The following is a 14,785-nucleotide window of genomic DNA, read 5'->3' as shown; positions in this document are numbered from 1 at the left end:
CCTTGCATGGATGCTTGCAGCATGACCTCACTTTCAGCAAATATGAACTGAAAGTGAACTTCTCTGCAGACTAATTGTTCGCAGACCTGACCAGTGAATAAGAGCAGCAGATCTTACCCAAATCCCATCAGAATAAGAACGTTCAAAAAAACCAGATTTTCCAATATACTCTGCTTAACCCTCCCTGTCAAAGGTTTAACTACCTGAGTGTTATTAAAAGCTGTCTTCTCACTTCACTGAGTTCAGAAAAAAATGTACATTCAGAAAATTACAGGACATTTACTATTGTATGGGGATGGGAGCTCTTAACAGCAAGCCTCAAGTGAGCAGCCTTTATCCCTCTACTCAACATTTCAGATTGGTTTGAGAGCTCCACAGAACTCCCCATCCAACATCCAGGAGCATTTAACTGTTGTACAAGAAAGCCCAGGGACCTTATGCAGTCATTGGGAAAGGGATGACTTCTGCTGTCTATACAGGGAGTCCAGTCATCCAGCTTCAGTAGCTATGAAACTCCCCAAGGCCAAGTGTCCATTCTATGGACACTACAGGGCTGGTAAGACACCCAAAACAGGCAATCTGAACACAACCTTAAGCTACATTGTTTCGACAAAGTTTCTTGGACAGAACAGCCTCCCTCTTCTTGTGCTGTGAACCTTCTGATACTCCAAAAAGTAAAAAAGCTATTGTGAATAACTTTAAACAAAAGTTATGCTTTTATAGAGAGCAGCTTCCAATAGAATCAGAAACTTAATGCTTGCTCATCTGAACTGCAGCACAGCCCAGAAAAGTCACTTGATTTAAACTATTAAGAATATGTATGAGGCAAAAAGCTCCATAATAGCAAGAATTTTGGTTTTGTTTTAAACGATCCAACAGTCATTGTTCAAAACCTTATGAAAAAGTTTTCTTCTAAAGACTGTTCGCAAAGGAAGAAGGTGATCCAAAAGTATCTAAAATCCTCAAGTTTCATGCACTGTTATTTCCTGCATTTTTAAGGAAAATGATCCAATATAAAAATAAATAGTTACCTGTGGATCTTGCTTCATTTGGGCAACCAATTTCTAGAAAGAAAAAAGATGCAACAATACAATGAACATTTTCATTACAAATCTCGTTGAACAGTTTAAAATTCAGTATTTTTAAAGAACCTTTGTAAAAGCAAAATATTTCGTTTACAACGTTTCAATAGCAAAGCCTAGAGTCCAGTATTATAACATTTCCAAACCCATTCTTATTAATACAGTAAAAGTACTGTATTAAGTCATCACTTTTGCCCCTCCTAAACAGCTCTTGAACAAGTGATGCTTTTTAAAGACAATTTATGCCAGCTGGGTAAAATAATCTAATAGCTGTGTCTCCTCTAGAACTGCTCCCCTCTTTGCTTGCAGTCACAAGAAACACAAACCACAGACAACCGCTGCAGGCACAAAAGCTGTTTGTATATTCAAGGGCAGAATGTTTCAAGTACTAAAGCTCTGCCTGTGTGTTGGCTTGGCTGGTACCAGATGGAAGACCCATGCTCAGAAGTATCTTTGCCACTTTTCTCCCTCAGAGAGAGATTGAGATCATTGTAGAAGAGATGCCCTCCACATCCAAAAGGAAAATAGACAGATTGTTACCATTCACTATTCTTCCTCCCTCACTTCCTTCAGGCAGCTGCAGGAGAATGCTGTCTATAGTTAAGCAAGGAAAAAGTTACCAAAGAAAACCAGAGCCCAAAATGAAGACACAACGTAAACAAAAAACTCCTAATATATTTCTTGGTAAATTTGTAGAAATTTACATCTCTAACATTTTCAAAGATTAATTCTTAGGTTTAGTAGCTACTAACACACATTTCTTTCATTGATCTGCTTTAATTACTTTTTGAACCAGGAAAACATTCTAGATTCTGTGACCATACTTTCCCAAGTTAAATTACAGGACTCTTACGTAAAAGGATGACCTCCTTTTTCTTTTGAATCTGTTTCCTTACAGTGCAAGTATGAGGGACTAATAGGATTATGGAAAACCAGAGCTGACTTGAGTCAAGAGGAGTTGGAACCTGGACTTGATGATCCTTACAGATCCCCTCCAACTTAAGAAATTGTATGATTCTATGGCTGCTTCTCTCAGCTTCTTCTTACATTTTTTCCACACCACATATTCCCCCATCAGTCCTCACTTCTTCAGATTGAACGACTCCTCATGCATGAATCATTCCATTACTTTGTTCACTCTTGGCACCCTTCCATAATTCTCTAGTTTGTCTCCATCACACTCTTCTGTAATTCTCTAGTTTGCCTCTATCATCTGGAGGCAAAGTTTAAAACTACGTGCAACACTCAAGTACTCTGTACTGCAAAAACTCCTTCCACTTTGCCAACAGCCAGTTCACAGCCTGCTATTGCAGATGTAAAACTGGGCCTGTTTTTCCAAAGTGCATCACTTGGCATTTATCTACACTGAATATTATTGTTTCGTCATGCTGCCATTCAGCATCACAGGAACACAGTCAGCTCATTTTTTCTTGGTGCTTCCTGCCACATTGGAGCTTGACAAGCAACAAATCTGTTAGTTTTTATATAAAGTGCTCCTGCAGACACAGTCATAAGACAATACAGTCAGTACTGTAAACTCTTCATAAAATATTGCTAAATTTTTGAATCACACAGTACTACGTCATGCAATCTTAAGGGAAAAAAATATTCCTCTTAAACATAAGCTAAATTTAAGGTATTTTAAAAGCTACTGATCTTTTTGCAATGAAATAAGAGAAGGACAAGGATGCTTTAGGTCCCTTCCACATATCAGCTTGAGGAATCATCCATGAAAGTCAACCCTTCTGTAAGGATAGCTGAATGTAAGTCCTTTTAACACCTCTTGTGATCAAAACTATGAAGAGTAGACTGGTTCAAATTTATCTTAAGTCAACACAGTAGCAGAATGAACTACTTAGACTTGATGCATTTCTTCTTAGGACAAGCAATATAGCTTTGACATGGAAGACATTAGAATATTCAAGTTGTACACTCATACAGAAGTGATCTGGTCAGGTGTCATTCATGGTGGATTTTCTGATCATAGAAAGTAGACAAAAAAAGTAGCTTTTTCTGAACAACTAAACATCTATTTTGGGTTTTTACTGGTAGTTTCAGCTACATTTTGCCAAAGCAGCATTATGAAAGCTTCAGACAAGGTTCTGGAAGTGAACAAAAGAGGCAATACCCAAGGACCTATTCTACAAACAAAACCACATCATACTGAGAATCACTTGTACAGCTATGTAAGCAGTCACAGGCAACACGGTGCATCAGGAAGCTGGGAGGGCCTGGCGATAGAGCTGAGCTGAATTCCTTATGCTCATCACAGGCACCTGTCCACCACTTCCAGCAGGACAACAAACCATGACCGTGTGAGTGTTGGCAAGCTTTGTTAGAGAGTCCTCAGAAAAAGAAACACTAGAGAAATAAAAGATGACGAGAGACAAATTCTTCATAAATTCTGAGTGAAAAGAAGGAACATATTACATCTCTTTAGGCTACAAAATTCAGAGCTGTATAAGAAAGTTCAAGCATTTCATTTGAAGATTTTTTTGTGCCAAAACCAGTTTAATTTCTATCAGTGTGCATGCTGACAAGCAATAAGCACGCAAGCACAGTTCACAAAACCTTTACTGAAGCACCCAACATTTTGCTGGAAATGTTATTTTCCACTATAAACATATACTTTTTCTCACCCTTAATTATAGAAATATACAGCATCTTGAATTAAAAAGGACAACCTTCTGATAAAATGTTTTTTCTAGTTTCATAAACTAAAACCAAATCCAATTAAAGGTGATTTTTGTGCAGAGCTCACTTTTAATGACAACAGGGCAAAGTTAAAGTAAAAAAAGTCAAAAACCTCACCAACTTTAAGCAGTTTAAAAAAAAAGGTCTTTTTGGACATTTCTTAGTCTTTATCCCTGTTCATCAGTGTCATTATGAACAGATGCTAAAGATTATTCAAAATTCACAGTCTTAAAATATTTGGTTCACTTGGACATAAAGGGGAATGAAGATGCATACAAGGGGTAAACACTGTCATGCAAGCATGAGCAGGACTAACATTTTGATTGTTTTACAGTAGTTAATACTTGAAAAAATTACTTACTGGCCTTAAATATTTCTATGTCTGCAGCAAAATGTCATGGGTAATTTCTGAACTTCTTTACCTCCGCAACAAACTTTATTGAAGTTTTGAATACAAAGGCCTTGGAGTTACTGAGGAGTGCAAAATACTTATCTGCATTTCTGGAAATCCATCTTCAGCTTTTTCAGGTTCTCCTCCCTGGCTGTAAGTCATATTTTGTTAAAGCAGACATAGCTTGATTTTACTAACTTACCCATTCAAGTTCTTGCAACATGCACATCATTGCAGCAAGTATTGAATAAGCCATCCAGATCACATTCTAGACAAGTCACCAAGTAATTATGAAACATTTTCCAAATTTCATATGATGGACTACACTGATCAATGTTACTTATCATATATTTCTTTTATCCACTGTGTAACAGTTGTGAGTTTCAGCTATCTGAAGAGCATCAGAAATACTTGGAGAACTGTGTTTAGACAAGGTCTCATTGTAAAATTTAACATTTCAAGTTGGCAGCTAGTCTGTGTCTATGGCTGTAATAATTTTCTTCCAAGAACTAATATGCCTATGTCCTCCTATATTGACTAAATTAGGTTTTAGTATCATTAGTTGTAATAGTTCCTCACTGACATTGTAAAACAATGGCAAATTGCAACCCTACTGCCATATGGTATTGAACAGGTTACTAGTAAAAAGACCCAACATGTAAAAATTTACAAAGCCCAAGCACTACAACATTTTGGCTATCAAAAATATAGTTTAGAAGCTACTAAAGTAGAAAACATTCCAGAAGAGAAGCGCCAGATTAAACTACACAGCACTATATACATTTCACTTCAAAATCCCTCCACCATATTCCTCCATTGCCAGCTGAATACTGAAGTTGGCGTCAGAACATCAGAAAAAACTTCCAGACAGAAGCAGCTGAACACAGGTTTCAGAATGTTTTTATTACTGCTACAAAATACTAAAAAAAATCTCCACCCACAGCTTGATATGTAGATTTTTCACATTTGCTAAAAAACAACAGGTGGTCAGGTCAAAATGCAGAGTATAAAACTCTGAAGTAGTTTCAAGCTTATAAAAGAATTATTCCTATAGTTGTAGTGATATTGCTTAATGCTCCCATTAGTAGTAATACTGTCAGCAGTACTAATGCTGCTAGTGCTTAAAGCAAGAAAGTATATAAATTACCTGGTGAACCTGAATTTCCACTTTCAGAGCCTCCTGTAGAGTCTGCAGCTCCATTCTCTAACTTCTCCACTTTCTCTAGAAGTGTCTTTGCTGATTCCAGTGCCTTTAGTTTCTGGTTTCCTCTTTAACACCAGTCCTGTAGAAAAATAAAGGTTTTGTTTTGGTTAGTGAAGGAGAAGAGTCAATTTGAAAAAAGGAGATTATAACACAACAAGAATTCAATACTGAACTATATTCAAACGCAGTTTTCTAGCCTAAATACAGTCAGCCTTTTGAACACAAGAAATCTGCAGGCTCTACAAAATGCCTGCCTTGGAGTCATTTAGCCAAATTTGTTACTTCCCACATATCCCAAAGTTGACATACTTATCCCTTATCTTAGTTTGCAGGCAGCTATTTCCTACCAATATCCTATTGCAGTTGCATATTAAATTAGCAAATTTAACTACTGAGAATGTTTTAAAAATCTGTGTAGATGAAAACTTATTCTGGAGAATAAAATTCTACAACCACAATAAATAGTTAAATTGAATGTACTGCATTAACACACTTCCATGATACTACAGAGCTGTTCTTAGATGGGACAGTGTGCATGTTATTTAACAGAACAACATTAATATATTAATAACTCACTGCCTAAAGTTTGTGCCAAGTTAGTAATTTCACTTGAAATCTGTTCTGAAGGAACAGAAGAGTGATATTAAGCAGCACAAGACATTTCAAAAAGATTAATTTTATAATCTTTTTAATCTTGGAAATCTACTTGTGAGTATAAAGTTTAGCATCTTCCCTTGTACTACAAACAAATTAATCCCCTCAATCTCTGACAGAGAAAAGCATTATCAAATATACATCTAAAACCCCTGAATGCTGGACAAGAGACTTTTTTTCATAAATATGTTACAAGTATCAGCTTCTGAAACAGGATTAAGATTCCCATATGCTCAAATCATAGTGGAACCTGTGTAAAAACATCTATAAATACATACACATGAAAGTCACTGGAAAACATTATATAGCAATTCTTTCAGTCACTTTCTCATCCAGACACCAGAATTAAGGAGTTGGTGCAGTGTTAAAATAGTTCCTATTTTTTTATTTTTTGAAAATTGCTCACAATCATTGCACAGGTGTTATTGACGACTCAGAGGCCTTCCTAATGAGACTGCAATGTTTTCAAAAGGATCATGACAGTTTTGATTAGACATGCAGGCTGTAAAAAAGAGAGTAATTCCCATAAGTTAAAGAATTTTATTTTAATGTTGTCTGACTACAGTAAACTGAAGTAGTGGACAAATTTGTGAACTCCTGAAAATAAAAAGGTTGAAGGTGTCTGTTTTGTTTTGTTTACTTATCATTTATCTTTTCAAACAGCAATATGCTACAAAAAGAGAAGACTATAAAGGGGGGTTAAAAAGCATTATATTTAAACTCTTTGTTAATGTTGTCTGCTATTAGCTTAAAGTTACGTATTTAAATAACAAAGGCCTATTCAAACTTTCTAGCCAACACATGCAATGACCTTCTGCAAGGGCCTCTCCCACATGTGACACAGATGAGTGAAAACAGCTGCCTTTGCAGCACTAGTCTCTATAAAACCCTAATCTGTATCAAGGGATACATGGAAATTACAAATAGTTCCCTGTCCTATTACCACAAACAGTAATGAGAAAACAGAATCATGGATTATTACTTCCACTCACTGACAAGAACAATTACAGCATGCTTCAAGTCCCTACCACTGCAGTTTCAAAAGAAGCCATGCTTCAGAAAACCACGTGGGAGACAGGTTAATGAAAATTGGAACCCACTACAGAGGCAAGAAGTCTTTTTCACCCTTGGAAATTCAGTTCCAGGGTAAAGATAGCCAGATGTGGTCCGTTTCTTTCTCAGTGTGTCTTCAAAAAATCAGAAGGCACACATGATGAATAGTTCCTATAACTCTGTAGCTACATACTAACTTCAAAGTTGAGTGTAGAACAGCAAAACAGTTAACTCAGAATATAAAAAATATTCATCACTTAAATATATGTTACTGTAAAGTCCAATACACGTTCATGGCAAATATGACACGGTATTTCTGTAAAAGAACATATAAAGATTGTGCAACATCTATTAATGCACAACTTAATTTGACAGATAGAAATTGTAGTATTGATGGTTCATAAAAACTAATCCCAGGTAATTGCATCTATGCCTTGAACAGCTACCAAGATTTTTCAAAATTAATTTTTAAGAGGTTCAAGTAAAAAAGTGACACTGCCTAGCAGAAAACAAGTAGTTGCTCAGCCTAGCTATGTTTATAGGGGTATAAATATGAAAAAATATATTTAATTTAAAAGTTCGGTCAAGTTGCCAAATTCTGAATATGAAATATATATAATTTGTTTCTTTCTAGAACACACACTTGCAGCTTCCCTTCCCAAGCAGGAATAACTATTCAGTTATCCCTGTCTAGAATTTCCCTGAATGACCTTATACATTTGTCCAATGTTTAACCACCAATACAATTAAAAAAAAAAAAAAAGGTAGGCAAAAAAATGCCCTATCATTCCTTACATCCAGCAAAACCTAAACTGCTTTTTTCCTGTTCACATAGAATAATGTCTATAAATATCTATCAGGGCATCTGGTTAAATATTGCTCATACTTCCTTTGAGAGGAGGTAAAAAACCACGTAAGTGGTATACATTTTGCTAGTGCAAAATCTTTCAGTACTTTTGAACTTTTATTCTTTTAGACTGAACTTAAAGGGAAGATTTAGAAACTCAAGTTCAGTAGCATTATGAATGACCTACAATACCACATTCAAAGAGGTGTAAAACCATCTCTGAATTAACCATAGAACATGGAGCATTTTCCACTTTGTTCTTATGGTAGTGGAATTATTTCAGACAAGAAGCTTGTAGATGACTGAAACTGCATGGATAGCTTGGCCTGCAAAAATTCTTCATCTCATTATTTTTAAAGGAAAACAAGCTAATGCCTTGCTCAAGGCAAGAATTGGTGATTTCCAAAAGGAAGGCAGATGATTCAGGAGTACATGGATATCTTGTACATCCAGACATACTTCCAAGTCTCAGCCAGGAAGAACACTAAGTAAGAGGTAAATGAGGCATTTTTTGATGGATTTCAACTATTGGGAGGCAGGAGTCCTCCATTCAATTTCTTGCTGGCATTCATTTATTACCAATAATCATTTATTTCTTAAGTGGTTGCTTGAAGACTTATAATTTCATACTCAGATAAGTGCCCCAATGCACTACGTATAGACTATTTAAATATTCGAAGACTGAATGAAATCTTGAACTCTACAATAATCACATAAGTGCATTCACACTTCTGTTATCTCAATTAAATACAATCTACATGGGAACCTCTAAAATATCACAATACTATTTCAACTACAACTATTTTGGAAGCTACACTAGAAACACAGCTGACAAGGCATATATATTTATATAAAAAAGGTAGGACACACACAAAGCCATGAATGCCTTCTGTGTGTATGGAAGGACTCTGAATAATTCAGATTTTTAGAGAGAAGTCCTTCTGAGCCAAAAATCCCTTCAAATAAATTTGGTTTTCACATTACACAGGAAAAAAACAAAACAACTCAACATTATTATTTTTGAGTCGATGAATTTAAATGTCCATTGTACTTCCAGACCCTTGGGCCCAATCCCAGCCTTACAGAAATTTTATTTATAAGACTGGGGTTTCCATCAGCAACATTTACTTCTTAAGACTTAATTCCTGAATATAAGAACAGATAGAATTTCAGTTTCAGTAACCATCAAACTTTTCCAGGAATGGATGCCAGCTTTTCATACCATCTATTCTTAGGTAAGTCACTTTAGCCTTGGGAAGTACTTACCAGTTTTGAACAAGTTACCCTCTCAGCTCTCTACCCCCTCCTACAAAAGAAAAACAACAACAAAAAAAAGATAATTACAAATATTTTAACTAGAGTTTGAAATAAACAAAAAAAATACTCAAATATTGGAAAAGTTGGAGAGGGAAGGGTCGGGATTTTAGAAAGGGGGTTTTGGTTGGTTTTTCTTCAGGGGAATTGTAATCTTTTTTAAAATGCTGAAGCTAACTATAAAACATCACTTTGAAAGAAATTCTGTTTGAAGTGGCAGGGAAAACTAAGGAGACCTACAATTTTAATCTGGATTAAAATACAAACTATGACTGTCACTAGGGGGAGAAGCAATTAGAGGCACAAATTTTTCTAGTCCTGTGCAAGGTCAGTGTTCCCCTCCCATAGGGGAAAGACCTTCTCTCCATTACATTTATTAAGATCTATAACATAAGCCCTGTCAATTGCCACAGCTAAATATGACGAGGTTAGCCACCATCTCTGCTAGAGGTTACACCAACGCCCAAAGATGGTACAGCAGGTGGTAGGTCAGCACAGTCACTAGAGCTCAAATCCCAGAGTACTGCTGGGGACTGAAACAAACAGCAGTCTAAGCCAATATGGTGGGACACCAAGTGTGGAGGCCAAGAAGAGGCACTGCCCATTACGCTGCCTGGGTCACAGGTAGAACATTCTGTAGCACAGCAAGGTAATACCTCTGAAATCACCACATGATTTCATAAAAAACTCATGAGTCAGAGTTCTAAAAAGATAGTTACAATGTAAGTGATAACTCATTTGCTCAATTACTTTGCCTGATGCTAAAAAAAAGTTCCAAAATACTCCCAGTTTTCTAGTAAACTTCTAGAATATTAGTGTATTTGAAGCTTTAACTTCACAGCTAACAAGATCTTTGCAGATGTTTCTATCCACACATAAGTCACCGCAGAGCTGAAGTTTAAGCCCCAGCCTTATAAAAAGATATAGCAGTAGAAAGTCACAGCCACCTCTTGCTCATCGGAGACCAGCACAAGTAGACGGTTTCCATTTACTAACCAGCAGAACCAGGGGCTGATGACCACTGAGAACAGAAAACAGGAAGCCTACTGCTGGCAGTGACAGTATTGTCCATCTCCTAGTCTCGAATTTTATTCTGCATTTTGAACCACAGAATATTACAGATGATGTTTAATTTTAGAGTGATTTCAGGTTAGTTTACATGACATCCAGCTGCTAGCATGACAGGTTTTGAACTGGGAAGTATGGATTGCTCTGAGGTTGTATTCAAAGTAAGTACATTTGCTCTGGATGCTACAGAATTTAAAAGCTGTCATTTTTGAGGGTGCTGAAGAGACAGGTATTATTCTCAAACTCTAGTTGTTTCTTTTTGGTATTAAAATCCTACTTGTCACCTCCACCTCCCACTATCAATCAGTCACTTAATTGGTTCAGAAATCTACAGAGGAAGCCCTTTCATCATGCAAGTTCTATATGCCCTCTTCAACAAGCAACTACAACTATCTGTCCATGCTACTAATAAAAAAATAATAATAAAAAAACCAGCTCACTGCTCTAAATTACTGCCTTTGGAAAGCTGAACAAAACAGTCAGTACTGCACATCTGCAAATGCAGTCTGAGAATAAATAAGCATGATTTTTATTTTAAAAAAAGAAAAATATCAATTTACTTGTAGCACATGTACACACAACCTGACAAGAAAGCTGTCACTTAAAAATAACAGCAACTGTTCCTTCCTTCCTTTTTTCCCCCTACGTAGAGACTCGCCTCCATAGCAGGACCCTAGCTCCATCAAGATAGAGCTGTGCAGAAAAAAGCTGCACAGTTGCAAACCTTCAGATTGCATTTAATCTTGCTGCAAGAGAGACTCAGAAGTCAGGAAGTGCCAAGGACAAAGTTTAGAAAACAAGGAGTTTAATCGTGACTATCCAAGTGAACCACTGTGTTGCCTTGGAGAAGTCACTTAGAGAGGACCTACATAGGGAATGGAAATATATTTGCATCCTCTTCTGTACATAATTTACTACAGGCTTTTCCTTAAGTCTTTAGAACAGGTTAACTTTTGAATGTCAAACCTCTGGCAACACAAAGTTCTGCCCTCATGCAGATACACCATTTTTACTAATATACCTGCCTCATTTAGTAAAGAGGACAAGCACAAAGAATGATGTATCAACTGAATTTCTTGTCATTCTGAACTTTTGATTTGCATGGCTTTTTTAACTCAACATCTAAGCCCTAGGACAAATAAAAATTCAGTTTCTTCTTAAGCAGCGCACTAATGAGAGCCACAGAAAAACTTGTGTCTGATACAGGTAAGTTTTCTTACATAGACAACTAAGAGAAATGAAGAACCAATACCCAAGATTGGTAACCAACCATCTTAAACAGATTTTTCAACTGCTCCTAGCATTTTTATAGTAGAGAACAGCATATGACTTTGGTTCTTGACAACTCCCTGTATTTGTGAATACTGGAAACCAACCCAGAATGGTATTAATGAAAAAGGGATAAAGTCTGCTCTGTAGATGAAGTGAGATTATTTCTTGTTCACAGCAAAAGTACATATAGAAACTCACACTGCCTCTCTCATGGTCACTACAAAACACATTAGAATGTTATGATAACACAGTTCACAATCACTCATATCAACAGAGAACTCTGAAGAGTTTAGCATTATACAGGGATTTCTAACAAAAACTTCAACAGCAGAAATGTATCACAAAATCTCAGCTATCCAATTTATTGAGGTAGCCTTTTGAAGGCTCTAGAAACATGCTGTAAACTGCCCAAGGTAGGAGCCTGCAAGGTTAACTCTTGGGTTATTACAGTATATTCTGCAATATTTTGGGAGGTTTTAAAACCCAGGTCTGGGAGTAAAATTAGGAGGGTTGCCTTCTTCCCAAAAAATATATATGGTCTATGATTAGAAAAGTTACTCATTTTATGGGACCATTATGAAAAGTAAGATCTCAAAACTTCAATGTTTAAGGCTTGGTAGCACCTGAGGACACCAGAAGAACACATGGTGGTGAAAACATTTTAGCATACAGCACCTGAAGGCTTAAGACTATTTAAATGCTAATTATCTGTATATTAAGATGTCTGGTTATTACAATTAGATACTTATTACTACCTTCAAGTTATACAATCAAGTTTATTCTACTGTAACCAGAGAATCACTTGGAAAAACTGGAAAAATTAAATGTCATGTTCAGCAATTTTTTCTTTGCGTTTTTCCTAACTCTAGAAACTAGCAAATGTTTACTGTCAGACCATGGAACTCTACACTTTCATATCATGTTACAATATTTAATTATGTATATTTTACTTTTTGCCAAAAGGATCTTTGTCATGTTCAGTGCACAAAATGAACTCAGAAGAAAAAAAAAAGGACTAAATGCTGTGCACAGGCAATTGTGAACCTGATATTCTTTCACATTTCAGAGAGTTGCACTACAATATTAGGGTAAAGCATTATTAATTTTTGTTTGTTTGTTTGTTTGTGAGCAAAATACACAACACACAGAAGGGATTCAGAGTTTTTTCTCTGGACTTTAGTTTTTAGATGTGAGCTCCTCAAAGCAACAGCTCTCCCTCCCGTATTTGAATGGCATCTTGTAAACAGGGAGCACTCTATCACTGTCTTCTAAGAAAACAATAGCAGATACTTTACTGTGATTTTCAAGTCAGCAACTCGTATTCCTTAACAGGGCGGGATTTCTGCAGTCTTAAGAAGACCAAACACAGGCCAGACAGGATATATAACCAATTTTAAATTACATTATTATAAGACTCACGTTTCAATGACCAACCTAAGCAGTGCTGGTGCTGTTGCTTCTGTGATAAAAACAAGCCTCTTTTGTGCCAGTGCGCGGAATCTGATCTTCCTGTTGTGCTGCAGCTGGGAGAATTCCCAGCCAGCCCCAGTAACACATGCCAGGCAGGTGGCAAAGGGACCAACAGGATTGCTCAAGATAACTGAGACTGCACTGAAGTGTACAAGCCATGCCTTCCAGTTTGTCCATCTGTGCAACTACTCTCTGCTCCTCCTTCCTTATCCCCACACAATAGATTAACTCCCCCTAAACTGGTCAAGGAGCCTGGATTTTCTGCTTATGCATGTAGACAACTTACAGGATTCAAACTACAAACTTCAGTTCTACCTAAAAGTTCTTCTGCTGCTATGATTCGACATGAAACAAATGCAGTTTGGAGTTTAAGATCCCTGAAGCTGACTTCACTCGGGGATAGATTGCTTCACCTTCCCTGAAACACTTTATTAAACTTTATCAAACTAAGTTTAAATAGAAGTGTGCAACACCATCATTTGTCTTTGCAGAAGCAGTACTATATTTAACACGTAGAAAATGAGCTAGAAGACTCATTACAGCTTAAAAGACCATCTCTAGTGTAAAGATAAAACCAGCTGATTCTTAAAATATCAACCAAAACTTGCCATGGAACCAAACACATGTAAACAATTGTCAATTACCCTCTTAGATCTTGTCCTATGACGACAGCTCGGTCATGCATCAGTAACTCTTTCTGAACAGTCTTTCCTAGCATCTTGGGGGTGGGATGGAGTATGAAATCACACTCACCAGCAAAAAGATAAATTACATTTGGCCCAGTAGAGAATTAGCACAAACATGTTTTAAAATCTCAGAATCATCTCTGTCACTTGAGCAGATTCAAGGTATGTTGCTCTAATTTTTTACCTGTGTATAAACCCCTCTTCTTTGCACAGTCTTAGCCTATTTCTTGAATCAGAGAAGCCTCTCTAACCTATGACCATTAGTAAGCCTCGCAGGTGTTCTTTCTGACTTGATATCAAGGGCTCCCCATTAAACCTAACATTCATAAATCAGCATCAATAAAATGCTCCTTTCTGTACCCAGACACCAGTGTACAGGGACATTTTACAGCACTGTTGCATTCAGAAGTTCTAGTATTGTAAAACCACTAAGTCTCACTTTGCTCAGTGAGACATTCACCAGGTTCTAGGTACACACAAAATCATTTTATATGCAGTGTCGCTAAATTCTTACTCAGGTAAAACAAGTTGTATGACCTGGATTTTTATTTCAGTGAATTACTTTTTAGAAGGACTATTTAGTTAAACATACACCAAGAGAACCCCCAGTACCAATAAGGTCTATAAGTTTATATTTTATTAACTAACAGTGCAACAGCAAATTTTCATATTTGAAGTAGGAAGCTGAGGAAACTTTTGCAAAATTAAAATATTTACATGATGTGAAGGTATAAATCAGCAGAAGGCGGAGTTTGGCATTTGTTTCTAAAATTTTTTTGCTGCAGTATTCAACATTCCACAAATTTGCTGGAAACATGGGGCGCTTGGGATTTTTTTTTTAATAGTTTAACAATTTAACTTCAAAAATACGTCACTTAATCTGCTAAGTCATAAAATATTTTTTCTTTTTGAATTATTTTCAAGTATTTACAAAGTATATATACCACTGGGAAGGAAAATAAGATGGAAGGTCAACAGAAAACAGAAGTATCTGTCCTCTCCCAGCTGTAATAGTCCACTGTTTGGTCTCAAAATTTATAAGAAATGCAA

At 36.5% G+C, this 14,785-nt stretch overlaps 1 protein-coding gene across 11 annotated transcripts in view; it reads right to left on the bottom strand.

The window, feature by feature from the left end:
- PHF21A (PHD finger protein 21A) overlaps positions 1-14,785 on the bottom strand; it is a 130,671-nt gene that overhangs the window by 91,090 nt on the left and 24,796 nt on the right. For 10 of the 11 annotated variants that reach the window (XR_010721893.1, XM_066188026.1, XM_066188025.1 and 7 more), the window contains 3 exons: positions 9,192-9,231; positions 5,315-5,450; positions 1,032-1,064 (listed from right to left, as the gene is read on the bottom strand). Coding sequence is in view for 10 of the 11 variants with exons in the window: in XM_066188026.1 (XP_066044123.1) it covers positions 1,032-1,064; positions 5,315-5,368 (87 nt within the window). In the remaining variant the exon portion in view is untranslated. Of the gene's footprint in view, positions 1-1,031; positions 1,065-1,622; positions 1,677-5,314; positions 5,451-9,191; positions 9,232-14,785 lie in introns of those variants that run through there. The other variant, XM_066188029.1, reaches the window with a different exon arrangement.

This window comes from Chamaea fasciata, unplaced genomic scaffold, assembly GCF_029207755.1.
Source record: "Chamaea fasciata isolate MVZ Bird 193981 ecotype frontalis unplaced genomic scaffold, bChaFas1.0.hap1 SCAF_7, whole genome shotgun sequence".
NCBI lineage: Eukaryota > Metazoa > Chordata > Aves > Passeriformes > Sylviidae > Chamaea > Chamaea fasciata.
Note: the sequence above shows the minus strand (reverse complement) of the source record. Positions and strands in the feature narration are given on the sequence as shown.